The 25991-nt window shown below is 44.9% G+C and overlaps 1 protein-coding gene across 1 annotated transcript in view; it reads right to left on the reverse strand.

The window, feature by feature from the left end:
• Positions 1-20389: 20389 nt before the first annotated feature.
• Positions 20390-25991, reverse strand: part of LOC142494833 (carboxypeptidase A2-like) — a 59216-nt gene continuing 53614 nt past the window's right edge. The window contains exon 11 of the mRNA XM_075599368.1: positions 20390-20672. Within this exon, the coding sequence (XP_075455483.1) occupies positions 20485-20672 (188 nt within the window). The 3' untranslated portion in view covers positions 20390-20484. The remainder of the gene's footprint in view (positions 20673-25991) is intronic.

Genomic DNA, 25991 nt, shown 5'->3' on the forward strand with positions numbered 1-25991 from the left:
AGAACTCTGAAAGTGCAAAATTCTGAAAATACAGATTTAGCAAGATGTATACAAGATATAGCACTATGGGATATATGGAAGATTCAACACGCTAAAGAGAGAGACTATACATTTCACTCGGCTCCCCATCTAGTATTCTCAAGGTTAGATTATTTTTTTATAGAACACTCACTAATCCCAGCTGTAACAGAGTCAACGATTAACCCAATTACCTGATTTGATCACGCTCCTGTAACATGCACGCTAAAATATATCAATCCTGCTAGGGTGAGACATATGTGGAAGGTTAATGACTCCCTTCTGAGAGATCTTGGTGCAATTAACGAAATAGACTCACATCTAATAGAATCTTTTTCTATTAACAATACACCGGGAATAGCTCTCTCAGTAATTTGGGGAGCACAAAAAGCATGTACGAGGGGAAAGTTTATAGCCATTGCTTCTCGGAAGAAGAAGCAAAGGGAGTATAAACTGACTAAATGTTCAACAGACCTTGAGAGGGCTGATGATAACTATAAAAAGAACCCCACAGGTGCAAATTATCAAAAATTACTTAAAATAAGGGGTGACCTGAGAATTCTGCAAATATTAAATCAATTTAAATGAGAAATGGAGAAACGTCCTTCGACCCAAAAGTAAGAGGAGGAATTTATAGCATATTATTTATCTTTATATAATCTACAAAATAAGCATAAACTAAACCCAGATATATTTAAATAACAATTAGATACATATTTACTCATGTCAATTACTAACTTTGAAAGATGAGGATAGAGTGTTATTAAATGCAGACATTTCACAAGAAGAGATACTGGCAGTGATTAAGGAACTCAAAAATACAAAAACTCCTGGCCCAGACGGACTCTCAAATAATTATTATAAAAAATTCAAAGCACTTTTAGTACCCTTTTTGGGAAAACTTTTTTACTCTTTTATGAAGGGTAAAGAAATTCCTCCCTCAATGCTGAGAGTTCAAATCTCTGTAATTCCATAATAATCTATATATATAATTTTGAAAATCTTGGATGTGAGTGTCTGGAGACCATTTGATTGGTCCGTTGGTCCGCCCACCCTCCCACAGCTCTCATTGGCCAGTGTGTCTGCCCCCCCCATGTGTCCCGCCCCCCCACAGTCCCGGCCCCCCAGAGCATGCTATCTCCTGCTCTCTCCTCCTGCAGGCCACTCCCTTCCCCGGCTCTCACCCTTCCCCGGCTCTCACCTCCCCCCGGCTCTCACCTCCGCCCGGCTCTCACCCTTCCCCGGTTCTCACCTCCCCCCGGCTCTCACCTCCCACAGGCCGCTCCCTTGCCCCGGCTCTCACCCTTCCCCCGGCTCTCACCCTCCCCCCGGCTCTCACCTCCCACAGGCCTCTCCCTTCCCCAGCTCTCAACCTTCCCCCGGCTCTCACCATTCCCCAGCTCTCACCTCCGCCCGGCTCTCACCCTTCCCCGGTTCTCACCTCCCCCCGGCTCTCACCTCCCACAGGCCGCTCCCTTGCCCCGGCTCTCACCCTTCCCCCGGCTCTCACCCTCCCCCCGGCTCTCACCTCCCACAGGCCTCTCCCTTCCCCAGCTCTCAACCTTCCCCGGCTCCTACCCTTCCCCAGCTCTCACCCTTCCCCGGCGCTCTCCCTCCCTCACACTACTCCCACTCCAAATCCGCCTCCCCCCCACACAGAGCACAGTCTCTGCGGCTCTCACTTCACACAGGCTGCTCCCCCAGCTCCCCATCCCCGAGAGCGCTCCTCCTGCTTTCTCAGCCTCTCCCGTGAAGGGCATGTTCAACGGCGGGGCACAGCACCTCCTCACTGGAGTGTCTCAGCCTCGCCGGGGGTCACGGACACCGCTGAGGAGCCCGAGGTGGAGGAGGAGGGTGGCCGGTTCCCGGAGAAAGAGAAGGAGCACGGCCGGGTGCAAGGTGAGGAAACACAGGGGAATGGCTTCTTTCACGCGTCCCTGACTCCCCCCCCATTCTCCCTGCCCTTTGCCCCCCCCTTCTCCATGCCCTTTGCCCCCCCACCCCCACCCTGCCCTTTGCCCCCCCCACCCCCACCCTGCCCTTTGCCCCCTCCCTGCTTTTTGCCCCCCCCACTCCCTCTCTGCCCTTTGCCCAACCCCTCCCTGCCCTTTGCCCCCCCCCACCCCCTCCCTGCCCTTGGCCCCACCCCCACCCCTCCCCCTCCCTGCCCTTCACCCCCCCCACCCCTCCCTGCCCATCACCCCCCACCCCTCCCTACCCATCGCCCCCCCACCCCTCCCTGCCCATCGCACTGCCCTTCGCCCTCCCTGCCTTCACCCCCCCTCTCCTCCCTGCCCCCCCCTCCCTCCACCCCTCCCTGCCTGCCCCACCTCCCTGCCCCCCCGCCCCTCCCTGCCAATCCCCGCCCGCCCCTCCCTGCCCCCCCCACCCCTGCAATCCCGGGCAATGCCGGGTATATCAGCTAGTAATAATAATAATAATAATTGCTGTAGTAATTACAGACCTATCTAACTGATCAATACCGATATTGAAATTTATAGTAGAATTATTGCAATAAGATTAAATAAACTGTTACCTAAAATTATCAACCCAGATCAGGTGGGATTGATTTTAGGGAGACAAGCAGCCGACAATATACAGAGAGTAATACATCTCACACATTTAGCAAATGTTTAAAAAAAACACCTTTGCTACTAATCTCACTGGATGCTGAGAAAGCATTTGACCGAGTGGACTGGTCGTATATGTTTACAATCCTAGAGAAATTTGGAATCAGGGGAAATATACTAAATGGTATTAAAGCACTCTATAACCAACCGGGGGCCACATTAAAGATGGCCGGGATCAGCTCCGGAGTAATTATTATAAATAATGGGACCAAACAAGGTTGTCCATTGTCTCCGCTATTATTTGCACTGAGTCTAGAACTGCTAGCAAATAAAATTCGGATTAATAAAAATATCAAAAGGCTGACAAAACAATCTAAAGAATATAAAATCACTCTTTACGCAGATGATATATTACTAACACTTACCAAACCACTGACATCACTTCCTAATCTATTTGAGGAGATCTCAACATTCATTTTTTTCTCAAATTATAAAATAAACAGAGGCACATTAGGAGTAGAGACAGGGACACTAAAATTACTAAAACTAAATTTTAATTTTAAATTTATTTATAAAATATTTTACCAGAAAGTAATACATTGAGAGTTACCTCTCGTTTTCAATAATGTCCTGGGCACAGAGTAAAACAAATAATACATGGTTACAAGTACAGTTACATAAATGAACAGGGTATACATTATATACAAGACATTGCATGCACAGTTAAAGAAAATATATATTATGAGCGTATGAAACAGTTACAGACCAGGTTAAAATGTGAGACAGCCTTAGATTTGAAAGAACTTAAACTGATGGATGTGAGAGTCTCTGGTAGGTTGTTCCAGTTTTGGGGTGCACGGTAGGAGAAGGAGGAACGTCCGGATACTTTGTTGAGCCTTGGGACCATGAACAGTCTTTTGGAGTCTGATCTCAGGTGATAAGTGCTGCAAGTGGTAGGGGTGAGGAGCTTGTTCAGGTAGCTGGGTAGCTTGCCCATGAAGAATTTAAAGGCAAGACAGGAAAGGTGAACTTTGCGCCTAGACTCTAGTGTTGACCAATCTAGTTCTTTGAGCATTTCGCAGTGATGTGTGTTGTAGTTGCATTGGAGAACAAAACGACAAATTGAATTGTAGAGTGTGTCAAGTTTGCTAAGGTGGGTTTGAGGTGCCGAGCCATATACTATGTAAATGGGAAGAAAATAGTATCAAATATCTGCGGGTGAATTTGACTGATAGATATTCAGAACTTTATAAGGCTAACTACCCTAAACTGTTTCAGACAATAAAGAGAGATCTGGAAGAGTGGAATAGGTACTGTATGTCATGGATTGGCAGAATAATATCAGTAAAGATGAATTCTCTTCCTAAATTACTCTGTTTCATAGCATTCCTGTCCCTATCCCAACTACAAAAAAAATTGGTTTCATTCTTTATTTATTACTAGCTGAGAGACCGGCGTTGCCCGGGATGTAAATGCGTAATAGGTAGTATTATTTATAAATCGTGGAAACAATAGGTGAGCATTTGTTGTAAAGGTTTGGGGGGGGGGGAGAAAGGGGGAGCGGGGGGGGAGAAAGGGGAGCGGGGCGGGGGGGGGAGAAAGGGGAGCGGGGGGGGGAGAAAGGGGAGCGGGGGGGGAGAAAGGGGAGCGGGGGGGGGGAGAAGGGGAGCGGGGGGGGGAGAAAGGGGAGCGGGGGGGGGGAGAAAGGGGAGCGGGGGGGGGGGAGAAAGGGGAGCGGGGGGGAGAAAGGGGAGCGGGGGGGGAGAAAGGGGAGCGGGCGGGGGGAGAAAGGGGAGCGGGCGGGGGGAGAAAGGGGAGCGGGAAAGGGGAGCGGGGGGAAAGGGGAGCGGGGGGAAAGGGGAGTGGGGGGGGAAAGGGGAGCGGGGGGGAAAGGGGAGCGGGGGGAAAGGGGAGCGGGGGGGGAAAGGGGAGCGGGGGGACGGGAAAGGGGAGCGGGGGGACGGGAAGGGGGAGTGGGGGACGGGGGAAAGGGGAGTGGGGGACGGGGGAAAGGGGAGTGGGGGATGGGGGGAAAGGGGTGTGGGGGACGGGGGAAAGGGGAGTGGGGGGGGGGGGGGAAAGGGGAGTGGGGGGGGGGTGGAGAGCAGTGGGCATATGTATTGTCATAATTTATGTATGGGCATTTCCCCCCCCTCCTCCGTGCGTCCGTCCCCCTGCTGGTTCGGCTGGTGGCCCCCCCCCCGTTCCCCGTGACTCCCCCCCCCTGTTCCCCGTGACTCGCGCTCCCCCCCCCCCCCCCAGGCGCCCGCTTGGTCCCCCGATGTGCCGTCCTGCTGAGTGAGGCGTGCAGGCGGCGGCAGGAAGCGCCCTGTGTGGGCCTGAGACTCGCGCTCCTCCCCCCCCCGGCGCCCGCTCGATGTGGCGTCCGGCTGAGCGGCGGTAGGAAGCGTCCTGTGTGGGCCTGAGGCTGAGGCGGCATGCGCAGTGGGCCTGAGGCTGAGGCGGGACGCGCAGTGGGCCTGAGGCTGAGGCGGGACGCGCAGTGGGCCTGAGGCTGAGGCGGGATGCGCAGTGGGCCTGAGGCTGAGGCGGGACGCACAGTGACTTACCTGAGCGGGGTGGTAGCGCCGGGGAGGTAAGGGAGCGGCTGGGGTAGGAGGGCCGCGCTTCCCGTCCGGAGCCAGTGCAGGGCGGCGCACATGATGGGGGGGGGGGGGGCGGACAGAGGGGGTGTTTGTGTATGTATAGAGCTGCTGTGTTGTGTGTGTGTGTGTGTGTGTGTATAGAGCTGCTGTGTTGTGTTTGTGTGTGTGTGTGTGTGTATAGAGCTGCTGTGTTGTGTGTGTGTGTGTGTATAGAGCTGCTGTGTTGTGTGTGTGTGTGTGTGTATAGAGCTGCTGTGTTGTGTGTGTGTGTGTGTATAGAGCTGCTGTGTTGTGTGTGTGTGTGTGTGTGTGTGTGTGTGTGTGTGTGTGGCCCGTCACTCCGCCTCAGGCCAATGAGAGGTGTGCGGGGGCGGGCGGCCCAAGGGACCAATGAGATTTCCCCTAGGGACACCGGACATCCAGGCAGGCAGGCATATAGTGCTTTCACTAATATAGTATAAGATCCACTTTTTTATAACGGTAAACATACAACACAATATAATACACTACAAAAGCATACATTAAAATACAATACAACATTATATTATACATATGTATATATAGATTATTCAATGATAAATACAAACAATAATGAAACAAAAACAAAGGAAAAAAATTGATTAAAATAAGATCTAAAAACAAGTCAACCTCGTGTTTGATAAACCCACTTATCCCTCTTGTTCCCATTTTGGTAGATGATTCCTCTCTCCTATCTTTTCACACTACTCTGTTACCAGTGAACTCTGACCATGGCCACCAGAGAAGTTCAAATTTTAACCTTGTATCAGTGGTTATATAGAGTTGTTCCATCCTCATAACCTCCCATATTCTCGACTCACATTGTCCCATAGTGGGTGCATCCGATTTCCAGTTGGCAGCGATAGTATTGCATTCAGCATTCAGCATATGTTAATAGAGATTTCCTAATTTTATGCCCTTTGATCCCTTCCCTATTTAACAATAAAATACTGGGGTCTTTTGGGATTCTAACCTTGGTGATATTAAAAATCTGCTCCACTATCCTATTCCAAAAACACTTTATTTTCTTACATTTCCACCAGATATGAAGCATTGTACCCACCTCCCAACACCCTCCCCAGCACTTATCTGACGTTCCCGGATAGCATTTGTTCAATTTTTGTGGTGTATAATACCACCTATACATTATCTTATATGTATTTTCCAAGATATTCGTTGACATCGAGGAAGAGCCGGCATTATTCCACATTTGTGTCCATTCGAGTGCAGAGTATTCCTTACCCAATTCCTTTTCCCATGCCAATACAAATCCTGGCTTAAATTCAGCTTTAATTTCCAATATTGTTCTGTAGATATACGATATGTTATGTCCCATTGCACCTAATAATACCAGCATGGTTTCAAAAGAATTCAACCTCCTCAATGTGTTTATTTTATTTTATTTTGGTGTTCATAAAATCTTTAAAATCAAACTGGTCCTGAAAATATTTAAAACTTCTAATTTCTCCCATATCCATCAAGTCTCCTAGTCTAATTAGCCCCACTCGGCTCCACTTTTTAAATATTCCAGAGTCCAACCCTGGGGGAAAGTCGAAGGTCCCACATATTGGAGTGAGAGGGGATGGGAACGTACAAACTCGCTCATCTTTGGATATTTCATCCTATGCGCATAGAGCTGCACCAATAGTAGGGTGTTCATAAAGATCTTTAGGTCGATCTATCTTCCTGAGCCACTGAACCTTATTTGTGTCTATATTTTTGCAGTAATTGTTTTCAATTTCCACCCAAAATTTATTTTTAGTACAGTGATACCATTCAAAAAGAGCATTCACCTGTGTAGCAAGATAATACTTGCTGATATTCGGCAGACCAAGTCCACCTTGCGATTTATGCCTTTGCAGTGTTTTAAAATTAGTCCATGGCTTTTTAAACCCAACTAGAATTTTAAATGATATGCAAAGTAAAATTTATATTTTTATCTGGGGAAAGAAAAAACAGAGAATAAAAATAACCGTGCTTAGTTCATTAAGGTCAGAAGGTGGACTACAGTAGCTTTACCGCAATTAAATAAATATTTTATTGCAGCACAATTAAGCCACTTACTAGCCTGGCATACACCCACCCAAGAGGTTAAATGGGTCGAAATTGAGGCAAATGAGATTCCGCTGCAGAATATAGATATATTATTGTGGATCCCTTAAAAGAATAGACCGCAAGAGGTATATAGTCATCCGGTTTTTAAATATACATTATATATTTGGGATAATTGGGAGAAAAGAAAGGGACTAAAGGGACGACCCTCACTTATGACCCCTCTATGGAGGAATGAGGAATTCCCCCCAGGATGTATACCGGGTAGGAATAATATTTGGATCCTAAGAGGAATATTTAGGATTAAAGATATCATGTTCCAGGGGAAAATATATACATTTGAAAAAATACGAAAGAAGTATAATATTCCACTCGCAGAGTATTTCAGATACACACAAATCAGGCATTTTATTATGTCAAAATCTTTCCTGCAAGGGGATACACAATTAACCAAATTTGAAGAAAGGTGCACAGTACAAACACACCGCAGAGGGTGGATATCAAATATATATTCTAGACTGTGCTCTCGGGACAAAAACGAAAAACACTCGTATATGACTCAATGGGAAAAAGATATAGGAGCAGAGATTTCTAAAGAAGATTGGACAAGATCTGGGAGGCAGCAGCCAGCTCATCGCTCTGCACCATTATCAATGAAAACAGGTATACAATTCTGATGAGATGGTATCTAACATCGGATAGGATTGCACATATTTATAAGGGAGCGAGTGCGCTGTGCTGGAGACATTGTGGCAGTAGAGGCACATTATTCCACATATTCTGGACCTGCCCAAATGTCGTTCCCTTTTGGAGGAAAATTATAAGAAAGATCCCCAGGGTGTTTGAGGTTTGTATACTAATGGACCCCGTAATGTTGATCCTAGGGAAACCAGTACCCAATGTGTCGTACGCCACAAACAAATCTATCGCACATCTGTTGACAGCAGCCAGATGCACAATAGCACTTCAATGGAAACAAATGAATACACCGTCATATCAAGTCTTCCAAGAGAAGGTGCGACATGTTTTAGAAATGGAAAAATTGACGGCATTTATGAATAACACTACGGATACATTTGAAAAAACCTGGAACCCCTGGTTAAGTGCTTTTCCAGAAGACATAGCGCCACTACAAAATATACAAATGTAAACGATTTGAAAAATACTAAATAATAATTAAAATGTATGCAAGTAATGGATAAGTTGGCCGAGAGTTATAAACTAAACCATATAAAAAAATCAATGAATCAGGAGAAATAAAAGGACTAATACCAAAAGAACCACTTGCCTGCCTCTCCACCCAAACCCCCCGTCCCCACTTCCACCGTGATTGTCTGTTTATATTGTTTTTCCTCTCTGACTATAACCAATAAGATTGTTAAAACTATACTAAAGATATTATCACTGTTGTTTATCATATTGATTATGGTGGGGGCTGCACCCCCATTCCCCCCCTACCCTTCTTTATTCTGTACCCACACCCTTCCCCCATGTTATAAAAAAAAAGAAATAAAAATTGTTTGAAACAAACAAACAAAAAATTTAGAAATAGGAAATTGCTTATCACCATGGATTGAGATATATATATATATATATGTGATACTAAGGAATTACAAAATATGCACATTGGTAACATTTCCATTTCTTTTTACTTTTAAATAGGGTTAAAGTCTGGCTGCGGATAATTCTAAAATCCACCCGTCTGTGTTGTGATGATGGGACGGTTAACCCCTTAAACATTGACCTCTCATAGAATGGATGAAATGGGCCCACAATGAAAACAAGTATAGCCCAGCCTCCCGGTCGCTATGTCTTTTTCCTGAACCCTACCAATGTAAGCCCTGTTAGGTGCAGGCAGTGGATGGGATAATTCCTTCCTAAGGCCTTGTGTGCTTTTAAATCCTTGGATTATAACAGAAGTATCCAAGGGCGGGCCTTAACAACAGCCAGAGTGCCAACCTAAGAGGTGGGTACTGATTGGACCACACACTGGATGTGAGGGCCTATCAGTATCCAGATCTGGCTTGTTATGAGTCAGTATTACAGCCACTCCCCAAAGGATATAAATACATTGCGGAGCACTCAGTCCTCCTGTATACCAACAGGTACAGCCCAACACCTGAAGTAGTAGCTAGAAGAGCATATTCGCCCCAATCTCACTTAGGGAGGGGGGGGGGGGTGTTACCAGGGCTACACAAGTAACGGCTGTTTGACTTGCTTTCCATTAACTTGTAGGATTGGTTCTTAAGAAGCCTAAACACACTGCAGTTCAGTAGTGGCTTCTCTAAAACGGTATAGGTTAATACACTTGTACTTACAGTATGTAAAAAGGACATGTTTTCATAAACCACAGAAACAAGGCCATTGGGATATGTATTGCCGAGTGCAACACATGTATCAATCAATCAAGCTTTGTGTAACACACATCATGGTCCTTTCCCACACTGTGCGGATGACCATAACAATACTATACATCCCGTATGCATTAACCTTAGCCCCCTGCAGATGCACTTACCATAACACCCCCCTACTGTCTCTGTACATTCTTCCTATTTGCCAATTAGATTGTAAGCTCTTCGGGGCAGGGACTCCTTTTCCTAATGTTACTTTTATGTTGAAGCGCTTATTGCTATTATGTCACGTGTGTTACTGCTGTAAAGCGCTATGTCCATGGATGGCGCTATATAAATAATGCTATACATACATACAACAATGACTTCTAAATCAATAGTGTTGTATATGAGACTATTTTGTGACATGCAGTAGAAGGAAAAGGAGTTGCACCGTGGCACGTGGTCTTTCATGTGGGATACAGATCCATTGTTATCTGTTGTGAACTATGTGATTCAGACGCCAAAATTAAATGATAATTTCTTAATGACAGGAATTCATTGTGCATGTGAATTATAATAATAATAAATAATAATAACTTTTATTTATATGGGGGAAAAGGAAGAAAACATTTAAGGTTATAAAAAAGAGCAAACACGAGGAGTAGTTATCAAATGTCGGACAGCTTGTGGTTCATTAATTAAATGCCTGGGTAAACAGGTAGGCCTTGAGCCTGATTTGATAGATTCCCAGAGAGGGGCCTCTGGAACTGTACGACACAGACTGTTCCAGAGAGTGGGAGCAGCGTGGCTAAAAACTCGGGCGCCAAAGGAAGTCACAGAGATTCTGGGAACTGTTAGGAGTTCTTCACCAGCAAATCCAAGTGGGAAAATGCGAGTGTAGGGAACTAGAAGCTCTCTCAGTGTCAGGAAGCAGGGCTCACGCAACACCTCCTTACCTGCCTCGGAGGTTGTTGCTGCCGCCCCTCGCTCCCCGCTGGCGTGTCCTTGGCGTGGGACTCGGCGATCTCGCCCGACGCCGGTTCTTGCGTCTGCCATCTTTTCGGGGCGTGCGCAGGAGGATCTTACACAGCGCGCGCCTCCAGCAGTAATTTATTCACTCCTCCGGTCTTGTAGCCACGCCCCCCTGGTACAGCTGCAGCCCCGCTCCTGCTCTCACACTCCACAGCTGATCACAGGCAAGGATCACAGCCTGCACCAGTCACAAGGCGCTCCACGGCACCACCCCCCGCTCTGCCTCCTTCCCTGATTGGTCCCTCCACGTATATTACCCCTGTTCTCCCTGGGAATCATTGCTCTGCATAGCTTCTGCTAGTTGGGCTAGTATTCGTGTGTGCTCTTGTTCTTTGTGTTCTTCAGGTTTGACCCGGCTTGGCTTTCTACTCTTCCTCTGGCTCTGGACCCCGGCTTACTCCTTACGACGCAGTCTCTCTCCGCCCTTCGATCTCGGCTCGCTCCTCTACCTCCCGGACCTCTGGCACCCTCGACCCCCGGCTATGGCAATCACCACGATCCTTCTACCTCCGGACACAGCAAGTAACTTTGGTTCTATTACTAAAGACTCCTGGCCTGGCAACTAAATTACCACACTCCGGACACGCCCCTGTGCTGCGGGTGCGTGGTATTATACTTTCCACCTCAGTCTTGGGACGGGTCTGGTCTGCGGGCAGCACTACCATGACACTCAGATAGCTGGGACACTGGGCATGTAGTGATTTGAATATCAACAAGCCAATCTTTAAATAAATTTGCCATTTTACCAGCAGCCAGTGCAGAGAACGGAGAACAGGTGTCAAGTGGCAAGAATGGGTCTGGTTAGTTAACAACCTGGCCACAGCGTTCTGCACCAGCTGCAGGCGGCTCAGCTCTTGTCCAGAAGATACAGGTAGAGGGCGTTGCTGTAGTCCAGACGTGAGGACACAAAGGCATGGACAAGAGTGGTCAGATCCTCAAGTCACAGTCAAGGACAACACAAAGATTGCACACATGGGCAGAGTTTAGCAACTGGGAAGCCCCAAGCGTACGGCCAGTTGGTTGACGTAGCTGTAGTCTTGTTGTCTTCCATCCACTCTAGGAGCTCAGATAAACATCTATTGATGACTGCTAATGGGTTCTTAGTACCTGGGGCAAAGGACAAGTAGCATTAAATGATACACAGATGTAGCAAGACACTGTTCTCAGTCATTACTTCATACATACAGTACAGTATGATGCATAGGGACACATTTAACTAAGTGACTTGAATGGAAATTAACGCCGTTATGGGTTCGATAATCGGTACTGGCACTTGATAAATGTGCCTCATAGTTCGTTGTTTGACACATTGCTTCATGTTGAGTATCTGATTAATACAATTTAAAATAAAACAGAATTATGTATATTTTTTTAATGTAAAACTAGTATTAGTATTAGTAAATATAAATTATTAGCGTAATATTATTGTTAATAGCCGTACTGTGAAAATAATACATTTTGCTAACTTATATAATGAAGCATCCGTACTGCGTCAAATATATTTTTGGTTGATTCTGTAGCAACTTCTGCAGTAACAATATAGGATTTATACCAAGTTGAACTTGGCAGACGATTTCCATGCAGGTTAAAAAAAATTGCCGTACAAATACAATTTTTTTTAGGATATATCAATTACATTTGTGCATCATGTGCATCCCACTTGTTGGCACCAATATACCTAAAACAATTTTTGACATTTAAGGAAAAAAAGCACAATATAATTTTCACAGACCAAATCATGTTTATTTCATCATACATTACATTCAAACAGTTATTTCACTCAGGTTAACAAATTAAAAGTGATGTAACTCTTTAGCCCTATTGCAGAGTTTTAAGGCCAGTCCAGCACTTGTGGAAGGTCAGTATACGTATTGCTAAAGACCAAAGCAGTACTAATGGAGATTAGTTCTTAAATGGAGAAATACAGGGGTCTTTCTACAAGAAGTACAGTCTGAACTATAAGTGAGCAGTTTATAAAAATGAGTCGTTTATGAGAAATGCAGGATCAGCCATATCTTACAGGAAAAGGTTGTCTTTTAATGTCTGGCTTTTTAAGTATATCAAGAGAGTTATCCAAAGAGTTGACCACAAGTTGGATGGAATTGGCCATCCTAACAAGTAAGCCTCACAGTACTAAAGGGGAAGTCCAACTTTAATGGTGAAGAAAGGGACAATTACGAGGACTCACACATACAGTAGCTACACACTTTGCCTTATTACCCCCACCCCCCCCCCTCTCCCCCCCACACACACCCTGGAATTCAGCACATCAACTAAACATATTATTACAGCTCACCAGAGATGTATAGGGGTTGGGGATGTATAAATCAAAAGTACACTCGCAAAGCTACAAATCCTGCCAGTGATAACCCAAAGAAACCAACAAAGCTCAGCACACAGAACACTAGCGTCACTAAGGCTCCACAAATCATTGCAAGATATGTGAGATAAGCAAAGCCCAGGTACTCCAAAACCTCACTGCAGATTCCAGACCACCATCACAGAGAATTGGCTACATACCCCGACAATCCGCTACTCTCCAATCCTGAACTTGACTACGCACTGTGACGATCCGCAACTCTCCACTCCTGAACCTGGCAAGTACTTTGATTATTCTCCTATCTGTAATCCTGACCTGGCTTGAACGACTACTCTGCTTCCTAGGCGCGCCCGCGTGGCTGTGGGTTGGCGTTAACCAATTCCCTACCTCAGCACCGTGCTTTGTTTGTGGTGAGCTACGCGTTACAAGAAGCTGCAGATAACTCCAGAGACATGTTTAAAATGTAGCCACTCTAACCTATCCCAGCTGCCTTAGTAATGAACCGGAACCAAAAAGGAGATCCGCCCCATCAAGAACCTCAACCCTCTCCTTACGGAAGAAGACCCGAGGATGGTCAACCACTCCCTGGTCACATCCAGACTTGACTTTGACTTGTCAAACAAACATAGCAAACATATCTAGAACTATAAGTAACATGCACAGATATGAAAACATCAGTGCAACCCTAATAGAACTTCACTGGCTAATCACACAGAGAATTGAGCTCAAAGTCCTCTCTACAATCTATAAGACCACACATAGCCTGGCACCAACATACATTTCAGAATGCATCACTCAATATCAGCTAACCAGACTACTCAGATCAACCAACATTAAAGGCATCATTGAGAAATCCACGGGAAGGGCCAGAGTTGGAACCAGGGATCAGGAGAGAAGTCAGAAAGCAAGCAAGAGTAAGAACCAGATATCAGGATCACGAAAGTAGTCAGCAAGGATGCCAGAGTTAGAACCAGCTTTTAGGGTCAGCCGAGAACTTAACCAGGAAGCAGGGACAGGTAAGCATTGCAGCACAGGATGGTATTGCGGGATATTTCCTGTGGAAGGCCCTGATTAGCTGTAGAGCATGGACATAATCCGCCGGTTCCCAGGACCTCTCCTCCGGACTGTAGCCCACGACCTGGTGGGAATTGTTAGCTGCAGGTTCCTTGTGGAGAGCCAGAACTTATCTCCAACATGAAACATGGGGCCTGGTCTGCGGCGTTCGTCAGCACTAGCTCTATGGCGTTAGTCAGCACTAGCTCTATGGCGTTAGTCAGCACTAGCTCTATGGCGTTAGTCAGCACTAGTTCCTTGGCTGTCAGAAGTGTATTTTTTAAGATCTCTCGGGTCTCCTGTAAAGAGGAAAGTCTTTCCGTGACAGCGGACATGGGTTCAAAGACCAGAAAGCAGGGAAGGAAAGTATGGTGGAACCCATTGTTGGTAAAGAAAGGGCTTTGCTTGGTTGAAATGTGCTGAGCGTTATTGAATGAAAACTCATCGAGAGGCAGGAAGGCAACCAAGCCATCATGGAGGTGGTAGAAAAGGCAGCACAGATACTACTTCAGGGTCTGATTAGTCCTCACTGTCTGGCCGTTGGATTGTGGGTTGTACCCAGAGGATAGATTTAGACTAATTCCTAAAGTGCCACAAAAGGTTCTCCAGAATCCTGAGGTGTGTTTTACCCCCCTGTCGAATAAGATCTCATTCGGGACCCTTTGAAGGTGAAAAACCTCCCGTATAATCAGCTTGGTGGTCAGGCCTGTTGTAGGGAGATCCTGGGCAGCAACAAAGTGGTCCATTTTTGTGAGTCGATGGACAACTAGCAGGATGGTATTGTTTCTCCTGGATGGGGGCAGCTTCACAATGAAATACATGGAGATGGATCCCCAGAGACGTGGTGGCACAGGCTGTAACATGCCCAGGGGGAATGTACGAGGGGTCTTGTTCCTGGTACAAGTTTTGCATGAGAGCACTAATTCATTGACATCCTGTGGGAGTTTGGGCCATCAAAATGCACATGACAGAAGTTCCTGTGTCTTGTGGACACCTAGATGCAGGGGCATAACTACATTGTTTGGGCCCCCTGCAAATAAAATTCAAGGGCCCCTAAATAAAAAAGAAAATGTTTCCACCAGAGTCCCCTTGTCAGCAGTCTTGCGAGCAGACCCCTCTCACATCCTCACGCTCCTCCCTATCATCCTCACACTCTCCCAATGCATTTCTCTCTCTCCCTCACACTCCCCCCATGTATTTCTCTCCCTCCTGACTGTCCCCCTCTCCTCCCTTGTCTCACTCCCTTTCTTACTCTTCCTCCCCCTCACACTCTCCCACTGTCAATTACCCCCTCCATACACATACACAATTCCACACACAGATTACACACACACACACACACAAACACACACACAATGCCACACAAACACACACACAATTCCACAAACACAAAACGTACACACACACATTTCCATATACACAACACCATATGCACAGAATTCCACACACAAACACAGTCACACACACCCACACTTAATTTCACACAATCACACACACAATTCCACACACTGCAGTGCTTCCACTGCAGCCAGGGATTCTGGGTAATGACAGGCAAATGAGCATAGTGTGTCACTTCTTATCCATGTAAGGGAGGCATAAGCTTATAGGGATCCATGATAAAATGGATAAGCAGTAAAGACACATTTACAGAGGTCCAGAATTAAAGTTCTAGTATGGACTTTTCTCAAGTTAAAAAAGTGAAAAACCTGAAGACTTTTTAACACCTGCAGATAAGAACTATAGTTAGTCCATTATTTCAGAAAAAGAAGCCAACGTGACTTGCGTTTAATTAACCCACACAGGAGCTGAATAAAACTGAATAAAACAAAAGAATTAAATATAATAATGTAAAGCTTATTGTTTAAACTGAATGGATCATTGGTTCCCTCTAGTGAAGCTTCCCCTGCAGTGCAGTACTGTCTCACCCTTCTCCTCGCACCTGAAATCTTCTCCTCCTGCCTGCAACTATAGAGTTAAGATCAGGGGTGGGGGAGCTGGTGACACAATGGTGACACAATGGGGTGGGGGGTAACGGGGTGGGGGTAACAAGGCTCGGAGGAGGAATGCAGGGAGGAGATAGTCCCAGGCTGAGTTTAGCTCATTAGACCTGGTTCCCACACCCTGGATAGGGAGGAAGGGGACAGACCTGGACAGGGGTTTAGAGTTTAATGAGGAGCCGGACAAATTCCTGTTACCTATTTCTACATCAGGTTCTGGCTCCTCACTCGATGGACCGACAGCTACGGGGAAGGGTGCTGCCCGGTGGGCTTCAGGCGCCTCGGCAGAGGTCAGCGAGGAGCAGCCACCAGGAGAGTGCCGAAGATGAACAGAACCTTCATGTTCAGCAATGCGTAGGAATGAGTTCTGCGCGGGATATAGTTATAAATCATTTTAGACTATCTCAAGTACGTTGTTATCAGAAGCCATTACTCGTGTCCAGGTCATCACATTGTCCCTGAGAATGATCGCTAAAAATAAACATTTAACAGAGATTCTCGCCCAGGAATCGATACTATTATTTGCTCCACTATGATAGTCTGTCTCTGCATATATTTAAGTATTTGCATTTATAAATAAAAAAAATAATTCAAGCCTTCAAATGTTCCCTTGTTGTTTGGTCCCAGGTTGCTACCGTCTCTTGAAATAATGAAGATGTAGAGTAAGAAATATAATGCATTAGGTGTAGGTACCTGCTTAAAGGGAGTTTACCTTGATGGGGTTACCAAACGAATAATTTTCTGGTCAAAAGATGGAACTACTGTATATGACTTTAAAAGACTTAGGATCCAAGTGTAAAAGTTCACTAATACATTGCCATTTGGAAGGAGCGCTGGGTTCTTGTATTTGTTTTCCATAAGTTAGATTAACACCATATTAAAGCTGCAGTTCAGTCAATATCCTGCATGTGTGTTTTTTTTAATAAATCAGTTCTGTAGTAAGAAAAAATACTTTTAGCATTTTCTGTTTTTAAAAAAACAACTTTGAAAGACCAATTTTCTTGTATTCTATTTTAACAGCCATTTGCTAAGGCACTGTCCCTTCATGTCCTGCCACAAGCCCTGGCACACCCCTTTGTCAACCCTGCCCTCCCTCTAACACGTCAGTGCAGGAGTGCTCATGAATATTCATGAGCTTCCACTGACAGACAAGCAGAATATAAACAGATCCCTTCACTAATTATGTCACTAAATTTCGACCTATCAATACATGGAGAACGAATTGACCTGCAGCTATACAGTTCTTTAGGTAATTAGAGATTGCACACATAAAACTATTGGAGTAAAAAAATAAATTAAAAAAAGACTGAACTGCAGCTTTAAATGGCTTAACAGAGCGTTGTAGATCTGGGCCATATTTGTTGTCTCAACATCCACCCCTGATGAAGAGCATGTTTAAGCGAAATGCGTTGAGGTATCCCATTGTGATGTCACATGCTTAGCGTTCCTATGAGGTTGTTGACTGCGATTTTACCAGCTGGTCAAGTTCTAGCCTGGAATATCTCTCCTTTGTGGAGTGTTGTCCACCTGGTGACCTGTATCTGCAGTCACCTCCACTGCTGCCCTCGGTTTGAGGTGATAACTCCAGTTACCCTGGCTTTTTAAATATGTCCATGTGAGTTTTTTTCATTTGTCTTTTTGTCTTTATAAATGAATTTTTAATGATCCAGTCTTTCTGTGCGCTCTTTTTGTGCTTTTGTTGCATCTAGTTTGCCCCGTTGATCTCGGTAGAATTTAGAGCAGCAAGATAGACTGTTGTTACGAATGTAAAGAGCCATGTTCCTGGTCCTGGGATCTGCACGGACTCACCTGTTTGCTGTCTCAACATCCAGCCTGGTAGATAACATTTGATGCTGATGAGGAGAGGAAATCATGGCAATCATTTCACAATCTGCCGCCTCCTTTCTGCCGCCCTCGCACGACGCGCTTTGCCATGGAAATGCGACATCATCATGTCATGTCACGTTTGACGCCTTAGGGTGAAGCCACGTTCGTGACTTCTGCTGCATCATTTGATGCTGGGATTCCGAAGGAGCAGGAGGGGGGCAGAAAGGAGGCGGCCGACACAGGCAAGTGACTTCCCATTAGGTCCAATAGGCCCGAGAGTGCGGCAAAAGCATATGGGGGTGGGACATTTTTGCCACCCCCAAATTTTGCTGTCCAGGCCGGGGCCTAACTGGCCTAATGGGAAATGTGCCACTGATGGCAACAGATGTAGAATGTGTGCCATACAATGCTGGCAAAGTCAGTAACCAACATCACTCTGATGAGACCCAAAAGGTCGGTAACAGCTGTCTGTGAGTAGGTTTACTGGCCATGCACTTCTTTAACCCAGGCTGTGCTGAAAACCCAATGTAATGCGGCAGTCATATGCTTATAGGGGCCCACGTTAAAATGGATTAGAAGCAAACAGTGACACACTGTGAGTGTTAATTTGCATGTCATTACCCAGAATCCCTGGGTGCAGTGGAAGAATTGTAAGCTAAGAGATAATGGGGGAAAGGCAGGGTTGCAGACCTGTCTGAGACGTGTGAATGTGCGCACCAGTGATATTTGTATTTTACATATAATAATAATAATATGTGGTTTGCCAAAAGTGAAGCATGATCGGGGAAAATTACTTGATGCACAGGAGTCTACTTACTAAAGTCTTTCAGTACAACACAGCACACGATTTATTAGATAAAAGGAATTCTATAGAAAGCAACAGGATAGTTTCCTTTGATAAATCTGTTGCAATGCTTTTTCTGGGAGACTTCAGTAAATAAAACTCAGCCGGTCAGAGACACGTGCAGATTAAAGAGCAACAAGAGGACAGCAAATGTGTACGAACAGTTGGCCCCCCTGTATGGAAAATGCGCGGTCCGTGAGCTTGCGCCGTGCCTGGTTCCACTCCGCTCACGTGGTTTGTCGGCCATTTTCCGACGTTGTTATGAGACTTCCTGTAATTTATTTACTCTCACTGAGAAGCTGTGAACACGTCCCCAGCTGCTGCGCTGACTCGAGGACACGTAGCTAAGTGGTTCCTATAATCCGGTCCAACCATACGGCAGTTATGCCCAGGATCAGGAACGCATGCTTTTGAAGGACACCCATCACGTTATTTTGCCAAAACATGTGTTAATGAATTATTTGTGTGTTACAATGAGCACGTTGTAGTCATGCCTGTCATATACCGTACAACAAATACAATGTTGCCATGATACGTAACGGACAATTGTGATGGTGATTGAAACATGGTTTTGTTACACTTGTTTACTGGCGTGCTGACCCTTGGGATAACACAAGGTCATGCGGGTGTATACCAGCCAAGATCTAATTCTACTGCAAGTCGAGCTTACTTCCATGAACGAAAAAAAATCATAGTCAGAAGATTACAACATGATATAGCATGTTCTGTGATATAGTACAAGCAATGGAAAGAAAGTGGGGGCTATATACGGCGTAAGAGCTACACACATTTTTGGTAAAGTTGGTGCAGTGTCTTAGTAGCTTTACTAAATCTGAAAAACTGCAGGTTCAGTACAGGAAATAATGTCTTCCATAAGACTATGACAGGGTAGTATCCCTGTCTAATAGCTATGCAAGGAAAACATATGTCTAGCTACTGAGTCCAGCAGCGAGCTGGTTAGTCATTGACCAGCTTTCACCTGGCTCATTAGGAGAGCTTAAAAGGCTGGAGCTTCCAGGAGTCTGTGTCTCTCTCTTAACCAGGAACAAACGTCCTGGAGCTCTGAAAGACCAGAGGACCAAAGGACCAGAGGACCCTACCACAGGGTCTATTTTATTTTCCTTGTTTGTATTTGCTCTTTGAGACACCACTGGTCTTGAACCCCTCATATCTCCCTGAGGGCGCAGTCCTGTCCGGGATTAAAGACTGGGCCTTTCTGGCAAAGGGCACATCCATGTTCAGGGCTTATTTTTGTTTGTTATGATACGCTGAAATTAAGCCGTTATGTTAGAGGCTCTAAATAAATGCCTACTCTAAGAGAATCCACGTGTTTTTCCAGCCTTACTGCAATAAGGACCAACATGAATTCTTCAGGAGTATTCTGATCCGAAGCCCCCAACATAAAGCTCTTGTATGATGCTATAGAGACGGTTTGCTCTTTCAGGCCAGCTATGAAGTAAATTCTGCAGACAGTAAATAGTAGGGACATATGGACATACTAAGTTGGCAAAGTGGTTATGGCGTAGCATACATTACTATGTTCTAGATATCCATATTCTTCATGTGATGGAGTATTTTTTACCCCCACCCAGGGAAAATGCATCTGGAATTTACTTCCTCATCATAGCAAACATAGTTAGAAATGAAAGCCCAAACCATTGAGTGACCTACAAATGTATCCATATATGACAAGTTACACATTCTACATGACTCCAGGAACACTGACTTTATTGCTTTATTGTTGTTCGTTACAGCTTGTAACATAGTAACTGTGCATCTAGAAAGATGTTCTGCACTCTTGCTTTGCCCTCTCCCTAATAGGGATTGTCTCGTACATGTTCCATGATCTTCTTCAAGCCCAGCCAGGTCTCCTGTGCTGTTGGGAGGATCTGAGTGGCTGGCAGGAGGAAACCGTAGCGCCCTGTGTCACGCAGCTCAAAGGCGAAGGAGTATTTTATGCCAATGTCATACGTCCAGTCAATGCTTCCACCACTGGCTTGGTCTGAAGAAGGAAATATACACAGGTTACACGTTTTTTCGTGTTATCAACAGACTAAATAATCGATACAAAGTTATTGATATACTGGGGAGACCATATCGACCACTAACAAAATACAGTTTATGGAATGTGTATTTATTAAGTTCCCAAACTGTCAGTTCTGGCATGAAACTGACTAAGAAGAATGTGTTTGAAACGTGGCATTTGTGTCGCTATTTAGAGGATTTTCCTGATCTTGTAAGTGGCGCAGACTTGAGGCAAAACATCATCAGATTAATCATGAAATATTTCATTTCTGCAAAGGTGGTAGCTGTTTTTGTCTCCTTTACTAAAACTGGGGGTTTTCACATTTCACCAGCGGCAGAAATGTCATGGATAGGATTTAGTTACATAGTTATGTAGTAGATGAGGTTTTAAAAAGACATATATCCATCATGCCCAGCCTATGTTAATTTTAGACGACAGATACTTATCCTATATCCGTACTTACAGTATATTGATCCAGAGGAAGGCAAACACAAAACCCCAGAGACAGATCATCTAATGATATCTCATAAGTGGAAACATCAATTCCTTCCTGACTCCAATAATGGCAAGCAAATGTCTCCCTGGATCAACAACCTTCCTTTGTTTACTTATTTGGTATATCCCTGTATACCTTTCCTTTCTAAAAAGATCTCCAACCTTTTTTGGAAGCTATCTATTGTATCTGACATCAGTCTCCCTGGGTAACGAATTCCAGAATTGTAACTGCCCTTACTGTAAAGAAGCCTCCTTTCCTTTGTTGCTGGTGACATCTCCTTTCCTCCAACCTTAAGGGATGGCCCTGTGTCATATGTACTGCCCGTGGAATTAATAGTTCTCTTGAAAGCTCCTTCTATTGACCCTATATATATTTATAAATAGTTATCATATCCCCTCTTAGACGCCTCTTTTCTAATATAAACAAATCTAAATTGCTAGCTCTCCTCATAAATCTGACCTTCAATCCCCTTTATTAATGTGGTGGCTATTGTCTGCACTTTTTCCAGTTCCATAATGTCTTTTATGGCGTGGTGTCCAACACTGTACTCCATATTCAAGGTGTGGTCTTACTAATGATTTTTTATACAATGGTAAAATGATGCTTACTTCGCTTACATCCATATCCAGTTTTATGCAAGATAATATCTTATTTGCCTTTGCAGATATTGCCTGACATTGAGATTATTGCTAATCCTGCTGTCTACATGCACTTCTAGATCCTTCTCCTTGAAGGATTGACCCAATTTTCCCCATTTAGTTTGTAAGTAGAAGGTCCATGGTCATCCGACAGAATCCATTCCACCAAATCGCGGTGGATAGTGAAATGGTCGGATTGCGAATGCCATGTTAAACCGCGTTCCTGAGCATCAGATAATCCGTTCCGTGGAATGCGTTATGATGCGTTGGATAACCCGTTCTTTGGAAAATGAAACAATGGATACCGAGGTCCGCCTGTAGCCTGTTTATTCTTGCTTCCCAAATGCATAACCTTACTTTTATCTGTATTAAACCTCATCTGCCATTTATCTGCCCACGTTTCCAGGCTATCCAAGTCCTTCTGGAGAGAAATTACATCCTGCTCTGATTTTACTACCTTAGATAATTTAGTGTTATAAACAAAGAAGGAGACTTTGCTCTCGATGCCAACCTCAAGGTCATTAATAAACAAGTTCAAAAGCAGGGGTTCCAGTAACTATCCTTGAGGTACTCCACTCACAACAACAACTCTCTGCTGTCTATCCTTCAACCAGTTTTCAATCCAGGTGCAAATCTTTTTACCCTGACTAATTTGCTTTATTTTGTACACTAACCACGTGTGTGGCACCATATCAAAAGTCTTTGCAAAATCTAAGCACACCAGTTTAACTGCATTACCCTGGTCTAAATTCCTACTTACCGCCTCGAAGAAACTAATAAGGTTAATTTGGCATGACCTAGCCTTCATACATCCATGCTGTCTATAACTAATAATTGTGTTATTCAATAGGAATTCCTGAATATTATCCGTTAAGAAACCTTCACGTAGAGTCCCCACTATTGATGTCACGCATTCAGATCTAGCTCCCTTTTTAGATATAGGCACAAAGTCCGCTTTACGCCAATCTTGTGGTTCTGAGCCTGAGGAAATGGAGTGTTTGAATATTAAATATAACAGTTATGCTATTACTGAACTTTGCCTCATAAGAACTCTTGGGTGTATGCCATCAGGGCCAGGTGCCTTATTTACCTTCATTTTATCAAGCTGCCTATGCACTTTAATAAAATTGTAGGTAATATTGAGGTTGTGGATTCCTCCTGTTGCAATACAGTATTTTTGCAATTTATTCCTCCTTTGTACTGCTGCGGCAGAGTTTATTCGAGCATTTGCCCGTTCTCTGCCGCAGCAGTAGCCTGGCGCGCGCCCGAGAGTGACGGGCGCGCGCCGAAGCAGCGGAAGAGCGCCCTCCGATCGGGGCGCTCTCCCTACCGCTGCCGGGTCCGCCGGGTCCCCCGGAACCCCCTGCCGCTGTCCCGCGATCGCGGGACACCAGGGCTCCCTCGGGGAGCCCCTGGACGCGCGTGCAGGGGGCGCACGCTCCCGAAGACGCGTGACCGCGCGTCTATGACGCGCGGCACGCCGAGGGGCGGCCACTAGCAAGCCGGGAGATTTCCCGGCTTGCGGTACCGACCACACTCGATTAAAGTGTGTCGGTACTGTAAATAGAGGCAAATAATGTATTTAATACCTTGGCTTTCTCTTTGTCTCCACTAAATTAACTGCTTATCTCACACTGAAAGGCTCCTATCCATTTTCTCTTTACTAATCTTGTTATTAGGGTACTTGAAGAACTTTTTAGGGTTGATCTTACTTTATACTGAAATAATTTGTAGTTTTAAATCTAGCTAATTTGATTGCCCTTTTGCAACTTTTGTTACATTGCTTATAATTCTGATACGATGCCTCCGTCCCTTCTGACTTTAAGAATCTAAACACCTTCCTCTTCTTTTCCATTTCCTCGCCTAACTGTTTATTTATCTACACTGGTTTAGACTTGTTTCTTTAAAATGTATTACCCAATGGTATACAGTAATTAATGTACTTATCAAACAATGTTTTTAAGACTGCCTATTTTTCTTTCGGATTTTTTCCTGCAAGAACTTCATCCCAATCTATTCCTTGTCGGTGTTGCCTTACCTTACTAAAATCTGCCTTTCTAAAATTAAAAGTCTTTGTTAATCTCATAATATGGCTTTTAATAATTTAATTTTAAATGAAATGTTCTGATCGCTGTTTCCCAAATGTTCCCCGACTTGAATATTTGTGAATAGTTTATTTTTTTAATTGTAATTAGAACATTACAAGAACATCGTTTAATATTACTTAGCCCAGTATTGCCCCTCTCCTGGTTGGTTCCTCAATAATATGGGCCATGTAATTGTCTTTTTGCACAAATATATACCTGTTTCCTTTAGTTGTAATGCTAATCTCACTGCTCCAGTCAATGTCCAGATAATTAAAACCACCCATTATTAAATGATGACTTAGATTTGCTGCCTTCTCAGTTTGCAAAAGTAGTTTCATTTCCTCAATCTCAGATATTTGGGGGTTTATAGCATATCCCTACAAACTTTTTTTTGTACTTTTACCTCCACTGCTAATTTCAATCCACAAAGGCTCTTAAATTTTCATCAATCCCTTTATAAATACCTTCCCTTATAATAGGTTTTAAATCTGGTTTAACACGTGTAGCCCTGGTAAGATTATGGGCTATATTTCTATCTTCCTTCTGGCAGTAATCCCTGTTAAGGGCAGGTTGCCAAGAGTTATCATGGGTTTTCCCCACCTCAAGCACTCGCCCTGGGATAAGTGAAGGGAGGTCTCCTGACTCTGTGTCCAATCAAGAGGCACAGGGGCGGTACCTACTGAATCTACTTATGGCAGTGCAACTTCCTATTTAGTGTTGAGAAAGTCAGTCTAGTGTTCCAGTTCCTGTTGAGTAAGGAGTGTGTGAGTAGAGCTGATAGATAGGTGGACCAAGTACCTCTCATCCTGCTTAGGGGGTGAGGGAAAAGCTTGCCCCACTCTGGGTGCCCCTGGGGCCCAGAGTGGAGGCAGGGACATCCTAAAGGAGTACAGCTGACTGCTGGTTCCCTTTGTAATATCTGTCTGTATGCTGTGGATAAAGAGACAAATAAAGAGCTGATGCTACTAAGAAAGAGACTTGTGTGGAGACTGGAATCTCTCATCCCTAAGAGGGGATTCTGTGTTAGGGATTCCACCCCGTATCCCTGGGGCTTACTACAGATGGAGGCGCTGCACTAGTAGAAGGAGAACGATGGCATCAACCCCAGAAACCTGTCCTGGTTCCCCCATGTCACCGCGGGAAGCTCAGGCCCTCCTGTTGCCAGCAGGTACGCAAAACATCCAGACATGTAGCCAGACCCTGAGACACCCTAGGGGGTCCAATATGAGGTTGGGGGGGGGGGAGGGGGTACATGGGCTACACACGTAAACATACTCCACCACCTCTTGTCAGTCCCTCTGAAAAACCCTCTAAATTAACTGAAACCGGGCTTCATCCCACCATGTTTTAGTAATGCCTATTGTAATGGTAGTGACAGCCGGGACCAGCACAATAAAGGTCAAGCCCGCTCGCTGCCCCTACCAGTCAAGATATGGACCCAGGTACAGGTTCAAAATGACCAACTCTAGGTTACAAAATGCTTGCCAGCCCTGCTATAATAGAGGTTATGGATCTGTAGCAGGGTTACTATCTGTTTATTATGGTTATAATTGTGTTTGTGACAGTGGGCCGGCCTTAAGACAAGTAAGGCCGTTGCCTTGGACCCCGTGCGATCAGGGGGCCCACAATCCCTCCTCTTCTTGGTGCCAGGATACAACTTCCACCCCCGACCGGAGGGGGGAGCTCTAAGAGGAAGCTGGGGAGTGTGTGTTTTATGAGGGGGGCGGGGGTGTCTTACTTCCTCCTGCGGCATTGCGTTGTCATGGTGATGGACATCAAATGACGCCGTGAATCTTTCCAAATGGACAATTTTTGTACTGTCCACAATAACTTTGGATACCTCCACTCCATAAATGGCTAAAACTTTATATTCTCTAGCAAGCTTTTTGTTCTTAATTCTGTATCACTTTTCAGTAAATATTATTATTTTTTGTATACACGATCTCTCTTTCCTAATGTGACACTGCAGAGAGATCCGCTATTTCGGTTTGTCATTTTCATATTCTTGGGAATAGGAAAAATATGTACTTATTTTCTCCACCGTATTCAACTTTGGGGCAAGGCTCTTTGGAGC

This window comes from Ascaphus truei, chromosome 5 (assembly GCF_040206685.1).
Source record: "Ascaphus truei isolate aAscTru1 chromosome 5, aAscTru1.hap1, whole genome shotgun sequence".
In the NCBI taxonomy this organism is placed as follows: Eukaryota; Metazoa; Chordata; class Amphibia; order Anura; family Ascaphidae; genus Ascaphus; species Ascaphus truei.